At 35.1% G+C, this 19,105-nt stretch overlaps 1 protein-coding gene across 3 annotated transcripts in view; it reads right to left on the reverse strand.

Annotated features, from left to right (window-relative positions):
• The window catches only part of LOC143469883 (uncharacterized), a 34,136-nt gene that overhangs the window by 2,132 nt on the left and 12,899 nt on the right, over positions 1-19,105 (reverse strand). For 2 of the 3 annotated variants that reach the window (XM_076967756.1, XM_076967758.1), the window contains 8 exons: positions 15,671-15,848; positions 9,693-9,880; positions 7,133-7,285; positions 6,347-6,497; positions 5,703-5,815; positions 5,326-5,398; positions 5,035-5,234; positions 2,002-2,151 (listed from right to left, as the gene is read on the reverse strand). In XM_076967756.1, the coding sequence (XP_076823871.1) occupies positions 2,002-2,151; positions 5,035-5,234; positions 5,326-5,398; positions 5,703-5,815; positions 6,347-6,497; positions 7,133-7,285; positions 9,693-9,880; positions 15,671-15,848 (1,206 nt within the window). The remainder of the gene's footprint in view (positions 1-2,001; positions 2,152-5,034; positions 5,235-5,325; positions 5,399-5,702; positions 5,816-6,346; positions 6,498-7,132; positions 7,286-9,692; positions 9,881-15,670; positions 15,849-19,105) is intronic. The other variant, XM_076967757.1, reaches the window with a different exon arrangement.

The following is a 19,105-nucleotide window of genomic DNA, read 5'->3' on the forward strand; positions in this document are numbered from 1 at the left end:
AATTGTTTGTTGTAAGGTCACTGGTGATTTGCTTCATTAAGCGGGTCAAAATTGAAACTCTATGAAAGTGTTAGACTCTCATATAAGCAATTAAAAAACTTAGTTAAATCAACCAGAAGATACTATGGCTGGTGATGTTGTTGATTCCTGGTGAACTGAAATGTGGCTGCCAACTAAGAAACTTTCCCCAACCTTGATTTATGGACAAGTACACCTTACCATACAAATGCAACCTTCACTGAGCCTATACTGCCAAAAGGCACAATTTTGCCACAAGAACTCGGAAAGCTCAAGGAAAATTGCTAATTCTTAGAAAGGAGATGGTAAACATGTTCTTCAATTATTCTACATTCCAAGCCTAGTTGTTCAAAAAAAGACATAGATAAGTCACTGTTTCTGTTTGAAAAACTTAATGAAGTTTTTAAAAATGATAATAATGAATACTAAGACTCCTTTTCATCATAACAGTTAATAAAAAAGCAAAACAAATGTAAAAAATTTTGGACATCCATACATAAGAAATGCTAAGTTTGTAATTTCCATAAAAAGTAGCAATGCATTTGATTTTTCCATCTACCATGTTAAGGTATTCTTTATGATGTATTGTATTCTTTATTTTCGCAGTTGACTTTGGTGAGCGAAAAGTATGATGCTAACCTCTTGTAGAATGGTGCATTGTGAAGCCAACTGGTAGATTTTTATACTAACTAATGTTTTAGAGAATCCTCTTTCTGTTTAATTAAGTTTTGTATTGTTATTATCAGCTATACGGTTTATCTCCGATTTTGACCACGCGGCTTACAATAATTTTTAGCACAATTAAGTGTAACATACAATCTAGTAAACTTGGTATGAGCATGTCAGACAGTACCTTAAAATGGTCGTGTACTGTATGTGTACACTTTCTGGTACATCGATTGTAATAAACAATAGATAAACAGAGATAAAGATAAATAGCCAAACCATTCAGTTTGCTTGATCATAAAGAAGGCTAAATGGGTCACTCCCGACGATAGGCAATGCCTGTTAGCTGTCTTCCAGAACAGTATTTATTATTTTTGCCATTGACTGTGGGGAGCAAAAAGTATGATGCTAACCTCGTTGTAGAATGGTGAATTGTGACGTCAGGTAAAAGATTTTTATACATGGTTCATTTCAACTTAAATAATTTCTAAACATCACTTACATTATAAAAACTGATTTTGTTTCAGAGAATCCTCTTTTTCTGTTTATTAAAGTTTCGTATTGTTATTATCAGCTATAAAGCTCAACTCCAATTTTGACCACTCGTTACCTTTTGTTTCCTTATCGTTTCTGAAAAATTCTGAAAACCAAACAAGATGAAAAATTCTGATTGGGCTGTAAGGGCATGTAAAAAATATTTCCATGAAGTAACATACTAGCTTCATTTCCCAATGCTACCCCGATAAAACTCACTTAGTGTAAATACTAAAAGTAACTCAACTGACTAAAAGGTGTTATAGTGATAGTAATTGGTTTTGTCTATATATATAAAGAACGTAAATACTTTCAGGAGCCTGTTTTCTTGCATTCTGTTGTAAACATATACCTATACAACAATTACAATCTAAATACCGTACTAATCGGTAAGCTAAATCTAAAACATTGGACCTCTTAAAATAAAAATAACAACAATTTTAAAATCAGCAAACAAAGAATACGTCTAAAATAGAAGTGAACTAAAGTAGCAAAGTACGTGTTAATCAGTTTATTAAGTAAAATAAAAAACAGGATATAGTTTGGCAGTCTGAAGGTTAACTTTATATTTTTATACACGGGCTTTCGCAATACACCTGAAGAAGCAAGCTTATGCTTGCGAAAGCTCGTGTAGAAAAATATAAAGTTAACCTTCAGACTGCCAAACTATATCCTGTTTTTTATTTTACTATAAAATTTGGTTAACACGGTTCAGACAACATCGGTTTATAAAGCATTCATTAAATATTACAAAACTTTATATTGGAGGTAGTGAAATATTACCATCATTTTCAGTAGACACAGATCTTCTGTTTTTAAAGCGAGGCACAAGTTTAGAAAATATAGAGGTTTTTTTGTCCTTTAATGTCCCCTTATTTGTATATCCACTTCCAGTGGATTCAGCAAACATACCTTTATCATCAGATTCATCTTCTAGAAAATATGTTTAAAAACATGTTCAATAACGTAAAAGCTGGAAATTGGATTTACCCAAGATTTTAAGGTTATTGAAGGCTAGCATACTTGGAAGAAAGGTTGACAGGTGATTATTTTTACTATCACCACTTTCATATGCTGTACATTAAACTAAAACATTACTAGTAATGTTCCCCCCTAATTTGTGTAAAATTAGATAAAAATTCAACATGTTATGAATATTATTAAATATTTTCAGATATTTACTCGATTGTAAGCCGTAACATTTTTAAAGTTTTTTATATTGCTATTTTTGTGGCTTACATTTTTTATCAAACCGAAATTTTGTCTGTTTGTGATATTGTCGTGGAGATGAGAGCATATTGCAAAGGCTTACTGTAACTTAATCGGTAAAATAAAGTGTCTTTGCACCAGGGCTGGGGAGCCGGAGCCTGGAAGCCAAGCATTTTCTCTGGAGCCGGAGCTGGAGCCTTTTTAAACATTTCTTGTGGAGCCGGAGCTGGAGCTGGAGCTACAAAATATTTATCAGCTCCAGCTCCAGTATTGAATATAACAAACTTTAATCACTACGCAACAAAATTTAAAAAAATTTTTGTTTGGCTACATTTATTAAGTGTATCTGTATGATTTTCAAGCGCTGATTTCAAAAATGCTATTCAAATGCTATTCAAATGCTTTATTCAAAAATGCTTGGAGTTTTCTGTCTACTTTGAAGTTTTTGAAGACCTTTGCTTTTGCAAAGATGTAGAAGGCCTGTTTGGTGCTGTTGGAATAGATCATGATCCTACTCAGTGGTGGCGTTTCATTGACAGTTCTACCAAAAGTCTTAAAGCAGTGTTACTTCACAATGGCAACATATATCCATCAATTCCACTTGCTTATTCCTTACAGATGAAAGAAGATTATGAAAACGTCAAGCAACTGCTCATTAAAATCAATTACACTCAGTTTAAGTGGTATGTTTGTGGTGACTTTAAAATGTTGGGAATTTTGCTTGGTCTGCAGGGTGGTTACTCAAAATACTCTTGCTTTTTGTGCTTGTGGAATAGTAGAGCTGACGGTGAGCACTATGAGAAAATTAATGGCCGACATGGGAAAAACTAAACCCAGGAATGTACAACGTTATTAGGGAACCTCTTGTAAGCCGGGAAATAGTTTTACTGCTTCCACTTCATATCAAATTAGGTCTGGTAAAACAGTTTGTCAAAGCTTTGGATTTTCAAGGACAAGTTTTTCAAGAAATCCGTTCAATGTTTCCCCGACTATCACTTGCCAAAATAAAAGGAGGAATATTTGTTGGTCCCCAGATAAACACAATGTTAAAGTGTAAAAGCTTGGAAGAAAAAATGAATGAAACAGAAAAAGAAGCGTGGCAAGCATTTCGAGGTTTGGTTGTTGGATTTTTGGGAAATAAAAGGGACCGAAAGTACAAAGAGTTAGTGGAGAAACTGATCAAAAGTTACCAAAACATGGGTTGTCGGCTTGTCGCATGTCTGTCAAACTTCATTTTTTATGTTCGCATCTGGGTTTTTTTCAAGAAAATCTAGGTGACTTCAGTGAGGAGCACGGTGAGAGACTTCATCAGGATATTGAGCCAATGGAAAAATGATATAAAGGCCGCTGGTATAGTGTAATGATGGGAAACCACATTTGGTTTTTAGTAAGGCAAGACAGGAGCAGTCATAAAAGAAAAACTCGCTCAAAAGTGCATTTTTGAACGACTCTTACTGTTTGACAAAACTATGTTACAATTATCTTCAAGCCTTCCTTACTAACGTTTTTAAACTGGTTTTTGCGTTTAATAAACCAAACAGAACCTTGATGTGGAGCTAAAATCTACTGCAAGAGTAGAACACGATTTGAATTTTTGAAATATCAAAATTTGAATACAGTATTTCAAAAAGTAACGATGGTACGAAAAAACTAACTGGATTTTTGAACTCAGCACCCAAAAATACATAAAGGGGCATTAAAAAAAGTAGCCAAACAAAAATTGTGTTACGTAGTGATAATTTGTCTTAGCTGCTATTTTTAAAACCTATACCGGAGCCGGAGCTGGAGCCGGAGCCGCTGTTTAAAAGTTTATAGCTCCGGAGCTGGAGCTGGAGCTAGTGGATGAATCCTTGATAGCTCCAGAGCTGGAGCCGGAGCCTATGCTTTTTTGCAGTGGCTCCCCAGCCCTGCTTTGCACACTGAAAAAATGCAAAAACTTTGTAATTTAAAACTATTAACTCGATCAATTTTTAGCTTTCACACTGACAGGTTATAATGTGAAACAACCTGTTATCTTGTGGTGGTCAGGCCAGTGTCATACACTGTAATACTCTAGCTAGAATAAACATACCATTGGTAGGGACCTTAAACTTTCCAATTGCTTATACAATAAAACTTCAATTATTGCTTGACTAAAGTAACGAAAAAAACTTATATTAACGTTTCTAAAAAATGACGCAAATTAGGATTATTGGTATGATTTGTACTATAAAAATTAAAAGAAAACATAACTTGTTACAGTGTACAAACAAACAAATTGTAAGCCACAAAAGCAAAGTTTAACAAGCCATTCAAGAAATTTTGCTTAGGTAAAACTCAATAACCAACTTAACAAGCGATATAATGACAAGATGGAAATGGCGCCCATAATGTGGTCACTGCCCTGCTATAGCGTGACAAGATCAATGAAGTTGAGACGCATGATACAAAAAGGAAGTGGTTGTTTTATTGCCATTTCAAAAATTATCTCAAAATGAGATTACACTATTTTGCCCATCAGGATTTCTAGCTAATAGCCAAGGTTTTTCTCATTTAAAATCGTTCTACTATGCATACAACAACACATGCATTCATATACAACAAATATATATATATATGATATCTTACCCGTACGAATTACTAACGGAATAACTTTGGCATCAGTTGATTGAAAGGAACTAAAACGAGTGGGGGGTTGTGGTGCCTGGCGCCTTTTTCTCTGAGATTGGTTGTCAATTTCTTTTCTGTAAGCAGAACTGGACAAGGGTGCACCCGGGACAGTAAAGTTTGAAGATGACATTGAAGGGACAGTTAATCCAACAACAGACCTATGATATTAACAACAAACAAACACAATCACCCACCACCAAAAGTATATGTGCATCTACATTAAAATACAAGTCTTATATCTTTTCATACCGAAGTTCTTCATGACCTATACTTTGATCTTCATTAACTGTGGCAGTATTCACAGAATGTATCCCAGTTATATCTACAATAATTACAGCACAGTCATAATTACAATTGCATTGCCATAGCAGATAACTACACCACATCTTCATAACACAATATATAGAAGGCAAAGTGTAATGTTCTTCTGTTGGAAATAAACTGGGCACCATAAAAACTTTACAAGGCATATTAAGGCAAGTAATGCAGTTTCTGTTAAACTTATTGTGTTTCAAAGAAACATGTTCATTGTGATCTGAATAAGTAAAATACTATGGATCTTTAAGAAACTGAAATATTGTCACGTTCAAAGTTAAACAAGTACAACCTATTATCTCTCACTGCACCTGAAACATTTTGTTTTGAGTTATTCGTGGAGACATTCCGAGACTTTATTGCAACCCGTGGGCTAGGAACCGGTGTAGTTGTTCCACTTCCACCAGAACCAGTATCTGAAAGTCTACATATATATAAACCTTTAAATAAATTTTGAAGACGAAGACAGTTTTATTGAATTTGGATCAGTACTTCTATATAACCAAAGATACCTATTTTCAAAAAAGTACTCATTGTGTTCACGAAAGCAGTTCTATACCAAAGCTCGCTTAGCCTATTAGCGATTTTCTATCATGTGGTTGCTTTGTATTTATAACTTTGGGTGAACATCAATAAGTCACTTTTGATCTTTCAATTCTCGTCAAGATTTGGCATTACATCAACCAGGGGAACCAAAGTTCAAAGGCGAAAGACGTTGAGAGTTGTAACTCGTATGTAGAATGAATACAAGCGCCAAAACAGTAGAAAGCATTTCATTATTCAGACGTTTTGGTGGATACAATCATTTTCAATGTACTAGAAAGCCAATGTTGCGTCGAAGTTTCATTACAGTAGTTATAAATACATATTTCATGGTATGCTATGACATCATTTTGTCACACCAGTGTGTGCTAGGCATACCCTGTCAACCTAGGTTCGGTACTTATGGATATACCTATTCCTTTTTCCTGGTAGAATAGGTGGTTTTGTTTCAAATATATCTTCCTCTTCAGTTATAGGTTCTGTATTGAAATCTTGAAACATACCGTCAAGTCTACACCGAATTTCAGTAAATGTTGGTCTATCACATGCATCCCAGTACCAACCTACACAACACAAATTTCAAAAGGTGTCTAAAAATGTAATATTGCACATTAGGATCAAGTGTATTCTAGCAGGGATAAGTACATAGCTTTTCATCACAGTAGTATAGTTTAGTACTGTGCTAATTTTCATAATTATCTCTTCTTCCTGTGCGAATCTGATAAAAATTTTATATTGTTAGCGATGTATTTTGTTTGTTTAGTATCAAACGCTACTATATTTGACAATTGTTCAGTACACGTTAAGTTTCAATTATATCCAGACTATGTAAACTTGTTACCACAATGCATTTCCTCTATCCACTCCCTATCGAGCAGTTTAGTTTTGCAGTGATATTGAAAGCATCTCTTTAAATATATTCTGAAAGCAGTATTCGTTTTGAAGTGAATCGATAAATTAATAAAACAACACATCAGCTTGTTAACATACTGTGATGCTCAACTAGCTTAAACGGTTTAACACACAAGTTGAAGTTTGGAGTCAGATTAACGAACATTCTATTAAGTAATACGACCGAACAGTGAAGTTGGCACAGTACCTTGCTACAACACACTTAAATGGTTTATTATAACAGACTATACCATTCATTATTAATACAAAGATACCGATATACATACTAATCTACATAGAAGCTTACATTCAAGCATTAACAAATGGACTGCCCTGGAGCAAGTCTTTGGAGCATCCATACGATATCCATTTTCTAATTTCTCATATACCATTGACAGATCCACTCCAGGGTATGGCGACATACCATACGTAGCTATTTCCCAAAGCAAAATGCCAAATGCTGGATTCATAAAAATGAGTAAACTATTATTGATGATTTGACAAATAGATAATGATAATGAATATATTACATTTGCTCATTTCCACTGAAAATCTGCTGAAAGAATCCTCCTTAAACTCAGGAATTTTTGCATTTAAAAACATTAAAACTTCTGGTATGCCTTTTAAAAGATCGACAATGCCAAAATATGGCCGATATAATATAATAGGCATAGTTTGTTTTGGTTAAATTTTTACATTTTCTTATTTTGTTTGAAGCTGTAGAACATAAAGCAATATATCTTATTATTGTAAGCCTTCTGAATAGTTTGGTTACAACCTGCATGCAACATTTCTCATGATGCTAATTCTATTACGTATCCATGTTTAGTTGCTTTTTTAATCTTACCTTTTATTTTCTTACCACTTTTCAAGTTACAAAGGGAAAAATGGTGATTCACCATAGCACATTGAAAAGTTAATAACAACTGAACAATAATACCGAATCTTGTTTTGGCTACTAACGACTGTAAATAAAGGATGCAATATTAAAGACAAATTTTCCCCCGTTAGTAGCTGGGCCAACTATGGCCAATATATGTTGATGTTAGCCACAAAAGCATCACCTTTTTCTGGATATGCTGCCTTAAGCAAAATGGTTCAATTTACGTAGATTTTATTAGTGCGTCATATGCTAAGCAGGTTGAAAACCACTGATTGAGGCAACAAGTGGTAAATTAATACCATTCATAGTAAAAGTTATGTTGATACCGGATTGTCTCTTGAAATATTGATTTTGTGCAGTAGCTTGCAAATTTTCTTCAGAGTTCTCTGATGCATTACGGATCTCTTTCTTACTGTCTAATTGTAAATATCATGTGATGTGGTTTTAATGGCTAGCTTCATACATGAACTTCAAAACCCGATGGATAGAGTGAAAACATTTACTGAACAGGCAGGTCTAAAACTACACTCACAGAAAAGACAACTAATGGCCAGTAGCTGACAATCGACAACACTCCAAGTGAAAAAGCAGAAAGTTTTCTTGGAAGTTTTATCACAAACCAGTGTAAGGACAACATTCTTTAGTTGTCCTTACACTGGTTCTTTAGTTTTTTCTGTCACAGATTTCAAAAAAAGATCTCACATTTTGAAATTAACCAGGGCATTGAAAAAGTATTCTTTGTTTGGTTGTGTAAAATATAAATTACCTTGAGATGAAACAAAGATTCAATTTAGCTGTTTAATAACGTACGTATAACTGAGACTCTGACATATCTTTTTAAAATTGGGACTGTCCCAGGAAAACCTGGATGTTGCACATAAGATCAAAATAATTGTAAACGAAATGTACAAGTGACAAAATTAAAGGAGTTTTATTTTACTTGTCTTGCTGTCTCCAAAAACTGGTCTACAGTTTATTACTTAGCTATTTCATTAAATGCCGTTTTAGTTTTTTAAGACATTTATGTAAAAAAGCAATAGTGTAAAAGAGTGATATAAACAAACATAAAACATCACAAATTGCTGCGTTTCATTGGAAAACTTTATATAACAATTTAATTGGAAAAACTTTTTAGGAAAAACTTTATATAAAAGAAGTTATACGCAGTTCCATTTAACTAAAAAAGCTCCCCATACAGCCAGATGCATCGCTGCTGGTCAGCGTTCAATTAAATAGTTGTATTGCGAAAAATCTGGCTGGCATAGACCTTTATTCAAAACATCGAAAACTGCTTTCATGAAATTTGTTGCAAACGGTAAAACATAGTTCGCAAATGTATACAAATAAAAAGTAGACCTGGAAACAAAAAAAAATTGTTTTCCGGGAAAATCCTTGGATCGATTTATGGATAGCCTATATAATGATCGAATTTTCTGCCGAAAGTTGAGTTCAGCCGGGTTATGTTCATAGGACCGATTGAGATAATTCATAACCAAGAGAGATAATTCAGACAAGGAAGTTAATCAGGCTACAAACCTCAACTAGAGAAGGCACAAAAGAAAAAACTTGACACAGAAGATGAAATGTATGAAAACCAAATTATAATAAAATGTTGGAACTCATATAAACCATGTTGTGCATGTTCTTGTGCCTAATTCTGCCTGATTCAACTGACATCTGCTGCTCATTTTATATGTTTAACCTCTCATTTATTACAAAATTCCCGTAAGTTCCAAACATGTGACAATGATCATAACTTTGGCAATAACTTACCTCCCCACAGACAATGCTTTCAAAATTCTTTTAAGCATTTATTCAAGTTAATTGTGATCATTCGCAAAAAAATTGTTGTCGCATTAAGTTAAACATACAACACATATTTAAAATAATGATGTTATATTCAATACCAACACAAATCGACATAATAATTTACATAATATTGTAATATACTTTGGTGATAGAAATCAATAAAAATCAAACCTACACCAAACGTCAGATTTGGTTGAAAACCTGTTGTAGGCAAGACTTTCAGGAGCAGTCCACTTGATAGGAAACTTTGCACCAGCTTTAGCTGTGTAATCATCTCCTATGGCCATCAGCCGAGATAAACCAAAATCAGCTACTTTAACAATGTTGTTTTCCTCAACTAAGCAGTTTCTAGCAGCCAAGTCTCTGCCAGAACAACAAAAAAGTATTTCTGTTAATAGCCACATAGCAATAATAAATGTTTATGAAAAAACGTTTAAACTTCAAGAGAAAATTTCATGGACTCTTGTTAAGCCAATCAATAAACAACTGAGGGTATTCCAAATAACACATTAAGTCCAATGGCAACAGCGGTTTCCACTGTGCAAGACACTTGTAAGTGACAAAAAATCTGTACATATAACACCAGTATGGAAGTGGAATCTTTATCGTAAACTCATCTTGAGATGATTTTTCTCCACTTTATGGATTCTTGTCACCTAGCACAGGGCTTCTTAAACTGTGGGTAATGACCCCCCATTTGGGTTCGCAAAATGTGATTTTGGGGTCATGAAACAAATTCAATTTTTATATATTGAATTGTTTTTGTTAAATTTTTATTCGTTTTACTGTTTCCATTACATGGTTCTTCTATTACTGTAAGCTACAATTACTTTACTTTGGTAGATTGTGTGCATTTGTATGATTTTAGCATAGACCATTTCAGATTTGTAAATGGACGTATATTGTTCAAATATCATTATCGTGTAGGCTACCGATCAAGGGGTTGCATAGAAATTTCTTTTCTAAAATGGAGTCGCAGACGTAAAAAGTTTGAGAAGCCCTGACCTAGCAAACATATCTACTTGGTTTTTATATTTTAGTTAAAATTCGTCTCTTTGCATGCAACAGCAATGCATAAGGGCACCAAGTTCATTACAAAAGCAAGAAAATCGCACTTATTGATTAAGAAGACAGAAACACCAGGACAAACAAAATCCAGCACAACCACTGAAGTTTATCACTGTTATCTAGTTTGCATTTATCACCTTAATTATAATACTGCATGGGTCAGCACAGTTTAATTAAAATGAAAATTTGACCCACATCCTACATTTGATTAGCAGGTAGAGGATTCAAGTGCAAAGCTCAACTAGCTTTGTCGATCGGAAACTATGTGCATGGTGTTAGTACAATTAAGTACTTGCTATCTAAAGCCGTCGTCTCTTTGTTTCATTACCTGCTAGCAAAGAAAAGCGATGAATAAATTGAGACATGTCTTGAACTTTTTCTTTTGTGATTATTGTCGAAGCATTTACTGTTGTGTGGAACCATTTTGCAGCAGTTACAAATGAGAACATCAATGCACACAAATTGGATGACAATCAAGTAGTGGTAAGCAGTCGTCTTCTCTCATAACGTTTGTCACAGGAGAAAAACGCGAGGGGTCTTATACGCCAGGTAAATGTTAAAAACATATTTCTGGCTTGAAAAACTGGGAGGGGGGCTTATACGCCGGTACATTAGGTTTTAAAAACTGTAATCACTACTTAATTGCTTTGTTGAGTAAATAACATTTATTAATAAAACTTTTTTGTGGCAGAAGCAATAAAACTGACTTTTTTCCTATTTCCTTTCTTGCAAATAATTCCTGCCCAAAATTTAAATTTCTGATCCCTTGATGAAGGTAGACATGACATTAACGTCACAAAACCCTCTTTCAAACACATACATACAGAAAACCTCCTATCACAAACAGACTTGAGATAATCGTTATTTATAGTCAATTGCAAGAAACTTTTGGTGGTCGAATTTAATTTGGAGAAATTGATCAGAATTCAAAAATGTTTATACCAAAAATTTCATAAAAAATACTTATGGTTCAATCTTCACAATCGTCTATATGTAAACAACAACAGTTAGTGTGACATGCAAAAATGCAAAGCAAATGAATGTGCGATTGTTTTTGGATGGGTTCAAAAAATATTGAAATATTTCATGCCTCAAAGCACACTAAACTGTCTGAAATGACGTCATAATTGGGCTTGACCTGAACTAAGCCAATCTGATATGTACAGTAACAAAAACATAGCATGCTCAATAATCATAGAATGTTACATGAGAATATTACATTGGATTATGATTGTCCTGAATTTGCTAACCATTCTGGTTAGGTTACCATAGGGCAATTTTTTCTACAATCTGTCTTACGGTCACATAATCCCTTTTTTTACAAGGCAAACAACATGTCTGGCAAAAACACAGAAGGGCTTCTATGTCAGACCTAAAGTCTGTTAAAAAATACTTTGTTTAATTGGCTAAATTATGGTTGGTGCGATAAACAGTGCTTAGGTCATTATTCTTAATGCAGTGGTTCTCAAACTGTGGTACGCATGCCACGAGCAGTACCGCTGAACATGATTTTCGATGCGCTGTGGGTAATAGGTTACCATGGATAGACAAGCTTGTGCAGAAGAAACAGTTGCATCTATCAAATTAAGTTGTGTTTTCTTGCTATTCATTGGTGTTACGGTATAGTAATAACAGTAATAACTAATAAATACCAGTACATTTCAGTAAAATAAATCATTCAGGAGCCAGGTGGCATGCAGTGTAGTAAAAAAAACGAATGAGTGGTATGCGATCGGAAAAAGTTTGAGAAACACTGCCTTAATCCAACAAAGTTCAGGCGATTTATACGTGAATTAGCCGTTACTGTCTGTTTGATGTGTTGTTGAAAATCATTGATCTATGACATGATAAACACACTTTACGATGAAGGTCAAGTTTGGTTTCTCACATCGTAGCATTTGTAGCCTTTTTATGCTTAGGTTTTGGCATGTTGGAAGCCATTATGACTACACTATTTAAATGAAATATCCATAATGAAAAGATTAAAATAGACCGTTATGATTTAATTCATTACATGGCGTTTCAAAGTGTCTTCTTTGGTAGAGTTTTAGACCCTGTTAAACTTGTTGTTGTTTTAATATTAGCAATGCCTCAGTGCAGAATGTAGTTAAATCTTCCTCACACAAAATATCTCAACTGCTCGTGTTAGCAACAAGCGTTTTTATTGCTAAAAACTTTAAAAAAAGGTCAAACACAATGTGTAATGTAGTATAGTAGTAATGGAAGAATTACACACTTGCCAGGTTACAACTTCCTTAAGGGGGTGTAGTACCATTTTCAGTAGTTTTAAAACGGCAACCCGGCGATTGTTACGAAGGTCGCATCCAAGACGTCACTATAGAAAAAGTATCAATGGTTCCGGTCCAGTGCGCATGTGACCTTAATCTGTGGAGGTTTGCTGTTGTTATGGCGTGTGCGCAGTGTAGGTTCAGGCTAAAGTTAACGTTTTGTGTTGGTTCAAAGTTAAGGCTTTTTGGCTGATTTTTTGGAGAAATGTAAGGGAAAAAGTTGTTAAAAAGTTGAAGCATTTGGTGCGAGAATTCCAGATACGAGAATTTTCTCAAAATACCGCATTAAGTCCTTTTGACCTACATCTCGGCGGATACAAAAACTCAGCAAGGTGACCGGGCTTGTTTAGAAGCAAATTCAAATTGAAAAATTGTACTTTGCATTGTTTTAGATAGGGCTTCAGATGGACCTACACCCCCTTAAGAGCGAAATGAAGGTATATATACTATGCTAAAGGTTGTATTTTGCATCATGGTTATCTGATTAATTATGTTATTACTCATACCAGTACAATTCAGTTGACTTGCGACTTTGGCTATTGTCTACAACTGAATGACAGGTGGCATATACAGGGAAAAAGTTGAATTGCCTTAGTCAACTGCAAACTCCTTGCGAAGTTGTCAGCATTAACCCCAAACACCTGCCATCTGAAGCTGTTGGCCTTATGGTTTCATAAGCTATTACCAGAGAAAAATGATTACTAAAATTAGCATGCTATGAGCATTTTATTTTGCCATAAATGTTTTGTATGTATTTACTACAGTATTACATAGAGCCTTTCAGCAGGGTCAAAAACGCGAATGTCAAGGCAGAAATTTTTGATAACATTGATGTACTGAAAAACAGTTGCCATGTCTATGACACAAAACATTCATCACAAGATAAAGGTGAGGTAGCCAATTTACCAGGCACTGCATACCTAAAAATACCTAAATGCCAAAATCTTTGAAAGATTTCATAATCCAGAGAAGAGGCTACAAATTGAAAAACTAAATAAAATTATGTTCATTGTGAAATTTTCTTAATATTAGGCTATTAAAAATTTTAAGGTGTAAAAAACTGCTCATAATGCCCGTATAAAGAGAACAATTAATTGCTCATCTTAAGCAATTGAGGTAAGTGTGGGCAATCATGCACTTCAAACAGCCAGGCCTAAAAAATATGGTAATTATACGCTTCAGCTTAACAAAACAGGCTTACCAAAAAGTAAGCAAATAATCACATTTAAACTTGAAGAAAACGCTGCAATTTGTTAGTTGCAATGGTCAAAAGGTGAATCTATGCTTGTTAGCTGTACTGTCGAAGTTTGCTTTGTATAATTGATGAATAGGAACTATTAGATTTATTTTTTGTTGTTGATATCAAAGAAATTCAAAATTTCAACTTTGCCATGTTACTACTACAACTATACTATGCTGTGTCCATATACCATGGATGTAGTTTTGAAAGCTGTCATTTTCAGAAATCTCTTTATGATATCCAGGTTGAGAAACACTATACTAAGGTGTACAAGCAACAATTATAAGCTTGCATTTTTCACTTTTTGAAAGGATATGTGTCTTTATGAATAGTCTACACTGGTCTATACTCTATACCAGTGGTTCCCAACCGCGGCTCTTAGAGCCGCATGCGGCTCCAAGGTAGCTTTCTTGCGGCTCTCCATGACCCCTGAAAATCCCACAAAAAAATAAAAAATCTATTTGTAATAATTAGGGCGATTATTTTTTGACTTGTTAAAAAAAGTCAAAAATTGGTCAAAATTTATAGCGTTAGGTCAAAATTGTTTACAAATTTTTCATTGTACATCTTACAGTTACACCTTGTATCCTACTTTATACTGTTGTGAATGGTCCATTGTCTACTTATTGTGAATCATAAACCGCCTCCTGAATCCTAAACCACAATTGCGCCTCGCTTTGACAAAGTTGTTAAAGCTCAAAGCCAATGCCAAGTTGGACATTAAATTGATTTGTGTTATTTTTCTTGTTAGTGTTGCTATTCGTTGGTACATGATTTCATGCTTTAAAATTTTCGTTATAATTACTTCAGTGTTTTCATACGGCTCCATACGTACTATGAAGTTTGAAATTCGGCCCCGACACCAAAAAAGGTTGGGAACCACTGCTCTATACCATCATATCTAACAATCATTGAGGGCTTGGTTCATTAATATTGTGTATCATTCAAATCCAAATGTTTCTAATACATTGGGGATATAAAAAAAGCTTGGTGAAAAGCGGTTTTCAAAATTCCAATTATTTAGCTACCCTATTTTGAAGCAACAGGTATAGAAACATTTCTTCTATAAATATACATGACATGCCTGCGAACACTTAGTGTGCCTCAGTACCGCAGTTGAAAACCTTTTCTCTAACCACTACATTGGAATTAATTGAACTCATTTACTCTCATGACAAACTTCAATCTTAATCAAACAAAAGTCCAGCTAATCTGCACTTGGAAATGTCTGAAACCTTTGAATCAATAAAAATGGTACATAATACAAACATATTCATATTCAACAAAATTTAAAAGAACTGACTGTAGAACATTCATTAGTGGATAGTGTCAGGAAACAACATGTAAAACAAACCTAAAAAATCTGGTTTCATTCTAATTTGCCAAGATGAATTTTGAGAAACACAGTATATTGGTAACAGCTGTATCTATAATAACTTTCGAACTGTGATTTTGTCAGTATCACAATATATAACAATTAAGAAATTTAGACAAAACATCAATTTTGGTTATTTATTTATAAAACACTTCGATTGAAACTGAGCAATATTAACATACCTGTGGATATAATTTCTCTTTTCTAAATATTCCATTGCTAATGCTATCTGAACAGACATGTAAAGTAATACAACATCATTTATTATAGTTTTGTCGGACTTCCGCAGATATTCCAATAAGTTGCCCCGACTCATGAACTCAGTTACAATATAAAATGGTGGTTCCAAAGTACACACACCTGCAAATGTAATAAAGTAGATGAGATGACAATAAAGTTGATGTTTTGTAATGAACCTGGTAACAATTTTATCTCTATGCATAATTGTCACTCAATAACAAAAGCATTGCTACATATTGTGAAAAATATTACACCGATGAAAATTGATTTCAATAAAGCCTGCTGCTAATCTACGTTTTTTTTCCCATAAGAAATTTAAGTTTAAAGACTAGCTTTGAAGCGCAATTGGCAATTTTCTATAGCGCACCGTTTGGGAACCACTGAACTAGAATGCACATGGAGTGCTCTTTATATTAGATTTATTAACATTGTCGCTTTCTTGAGGACTGGAAATCCTTCACACTCATGCATGATGCAAGATGTACCAAGTCCTCACATTTTGTATTCCGTACACGCTGAAGTTGTACGAGATACTGTCATTAACACACTACCAGAAACTGATTTATTACTTCACATAAAGAATATTGTTACCAAGCGATCCAATATTTCAGTGCTGCGCATGCAATTTGGAAACTTGTTACAGGGTCCGACTGACACTGTTCTGAAATACAAAGCCAATTACGAGGCCGCAGCGAAAGAATGTATATTTTCATGTTCCTGTGAACAATGTAAACAGGATCTCACGGACTCTCATGTAAAAAATCAACTCATCAGGGGCCAACATAACAAAGAAATTCAAAGAGGCATCTTAGCACGAGGTGATATGTTAAAGACAATTGTCACCAACGGGTTTCTGCTTCGTAAGCTGCAATACCTGATCAGGTCATTCTACCTAGCCATAGCTCTTTTTTCAAAACCCCTGATTACAAGCAATCGAAGTGACAACCTTCACGTTGACAAACCGTATCTCGCTACTGCCGTAGTTGTGGCTTTACTCTACTTCATGCTCGCTCGACCTCACACCCTGCTTGGAACCAACAAGGTCATACGTATAAAAGCTGCAACAATTTTAGCAAAGTTTTTTAAAGTAAATGCCTTAATCGACTCCAGTCAACTAATCCTTCAGCTTCGGAAATCAGCTCCATGAACAAGATAATAACGCTTCATTCAACCATATCTTGGCTACCACTGACCTGCCTCTTATTGTGTCACTCACGCAGTCATGTAACTGTACAACTGGGAAATAGATGCATGATTGACGCCACTGATTTCAAACAATCCAGGCAACAATTCTTCAATGCCAATGACTGCATTTCGTGATAGATAAGCAGGAGTATGCTTAGCAGGCCTTAATCACCTTGAACAATTGCAAGTGAAACCCAATAAACAACCCCAATTGTTTGCAATGACTTTTTACCAATACGCTTCAAATTGGCAAGCTTACCACAGAGTAGCCATTTAATTATTATCATTTGTGGCAAACCTGTAAACCACATATATTTTAGTAAACAGGCCTACATAGATATGCGACTAAATCCTCTTAAGTTTCCTAATCAGATGAAAACATATCAAACATTATTGGAAAAACCAATGAGCATGCGACTGAATGTTTGCAAACACGGCTCCCACCTCCTGAATGGCCTAGTATAATGTCCTTTGAGCCCATTGAAGAAAATATTTGATATTTGATTCTTTGAAAGACAACTGATCAATGCTGTATTCAAAGACATTTGCACCTTTGTCACTAAGCTGCCCATCTGCATTACAACAGAATGGAGCAGAGAGGGCTTGGGCAACCTGCTATTCCAGAAACACTGTTCATGTATCCTTGGCAAAGACAAGACAACTTGCTGTAACACAGGATAGTAAATCATGTACGTTGGCTCACGCTTTGCTGGCCCGGCTGAAAGATCACGCTAAGCTGTTCATCTTGGGGTGTAAAGACCTTACAGGAATTACTGAATACAAACCTCTTTTAAATGTATTAAAAAATCGAGATCTTGGAACCATTAAAAACTCACACATTTATTGTTTAAAAGTGAAAACATTAAGATTTCAATTCCAAATCAAGCACGTTCCAGGCAAGTTACACACAGGAGCAGATGCCATATCTCAGTACCCAGCAGTAGCCCACATAAATGACACAAATAACATATCTGTAGTAAACTTGGAAGAACAAGACATGAAATTTATGGCCATACTTCCCTTGTACTTGCTGAATGGCGAAAAGGCATCCATGGATGCCATAACCTTACCATAAATTAAATCACCGGTTTCCACTGATCATCGTTATTGAGAGTTAGCTCAAATGGTTCACCATGTCTTCCCATCATCTCAACACCTTTGCCCTCTTGCTATTCGAGTTTTCTGGAACCTGGAGTGTACGTGAACGTTTATCTACTTTCCTTTTAATGAATACACAGGTAGTCATACCAAAACGCTTATGCACACAAGCCTCACAGATCCTGCATGCAGCTCATCAGCAATGCACAGGAATGAAGGGTCGAGCTAATCAATGTATTTAATGGCCAGGAATGACTAGGATATATTGAATTATCTGGCAAACTGTAGAAGATGCACATTACATGCACCTAGCAATCCAAGAAAAACCACTGACCCTCACAGCATCACCTGAATGGCCATTTCAGCAAATCTGCGCTTAATACTTTGAGCATGAGGGCATGTGTTATCTTATTCTAGTGCAGGGGTGGGCAAACTACGGCCCGCGGGCCGCATGCGGCCCGCCGGCACTTGCAGAAACTCCTACTCATCACTTATTGTTTTAATTAAACAGGTTACATGACAAAATATTATTCCCTTTACGAGTGTGTTTTTCTCTTCACTTTCAGTGCGTAAACACACACACGTCAGTCGCGCATGTATTGCAACATACACTTCTCACGCATTGCTTGATTCAATTGTTTGATCATAAAATACAATTACGATAGCGGCTACCGTAGGCCTACCGTAACCGTAAAACTGTGAACAGTTGCACAAGTCTCATTAAATTTTGTGATGATGATTGCATAGATTTAAACGTAACTGAGTGTGGAATACAAAAATTGTGTTTAATATGAATATGCGTTTATTTACACACCGGGTAAATTTTCCTACTTTGTAATGAGAATGTGCGGCCCGCCGGCTGCAACATTTTTTCAAATGTGGCCCTCAGTACAAAAAGTTTGCCCACCCCTGTTCTAGTGGATAGGTTTAGTGGTTGGTTACGCGTATCTGCCTATTAGTGGCTTGAATATAATTAAAATTGATTGGTCGTTAATCTGACTGTGTTGAAATGCATGTTCGTTAACTTCTGATTACGTTAACCAAACTGGCAATGTTCTTGAAAATACTTGTAGTATTGATTCACAACGAAACAA

This window comes from Clavelina lepadiformis, chromosome 8, assembly GCF_947623445.1.
Source record: "Clavelina lepadiformis chromosome 8, kaClaLepa1.1, whole genome shotgun sequence".
NCBI lineage: Eukaryota > Metazoa > Chordata > Ascidiacea > Aplousobranchia > Clavelinidae > Clavelina > Clavelina lepadiformis.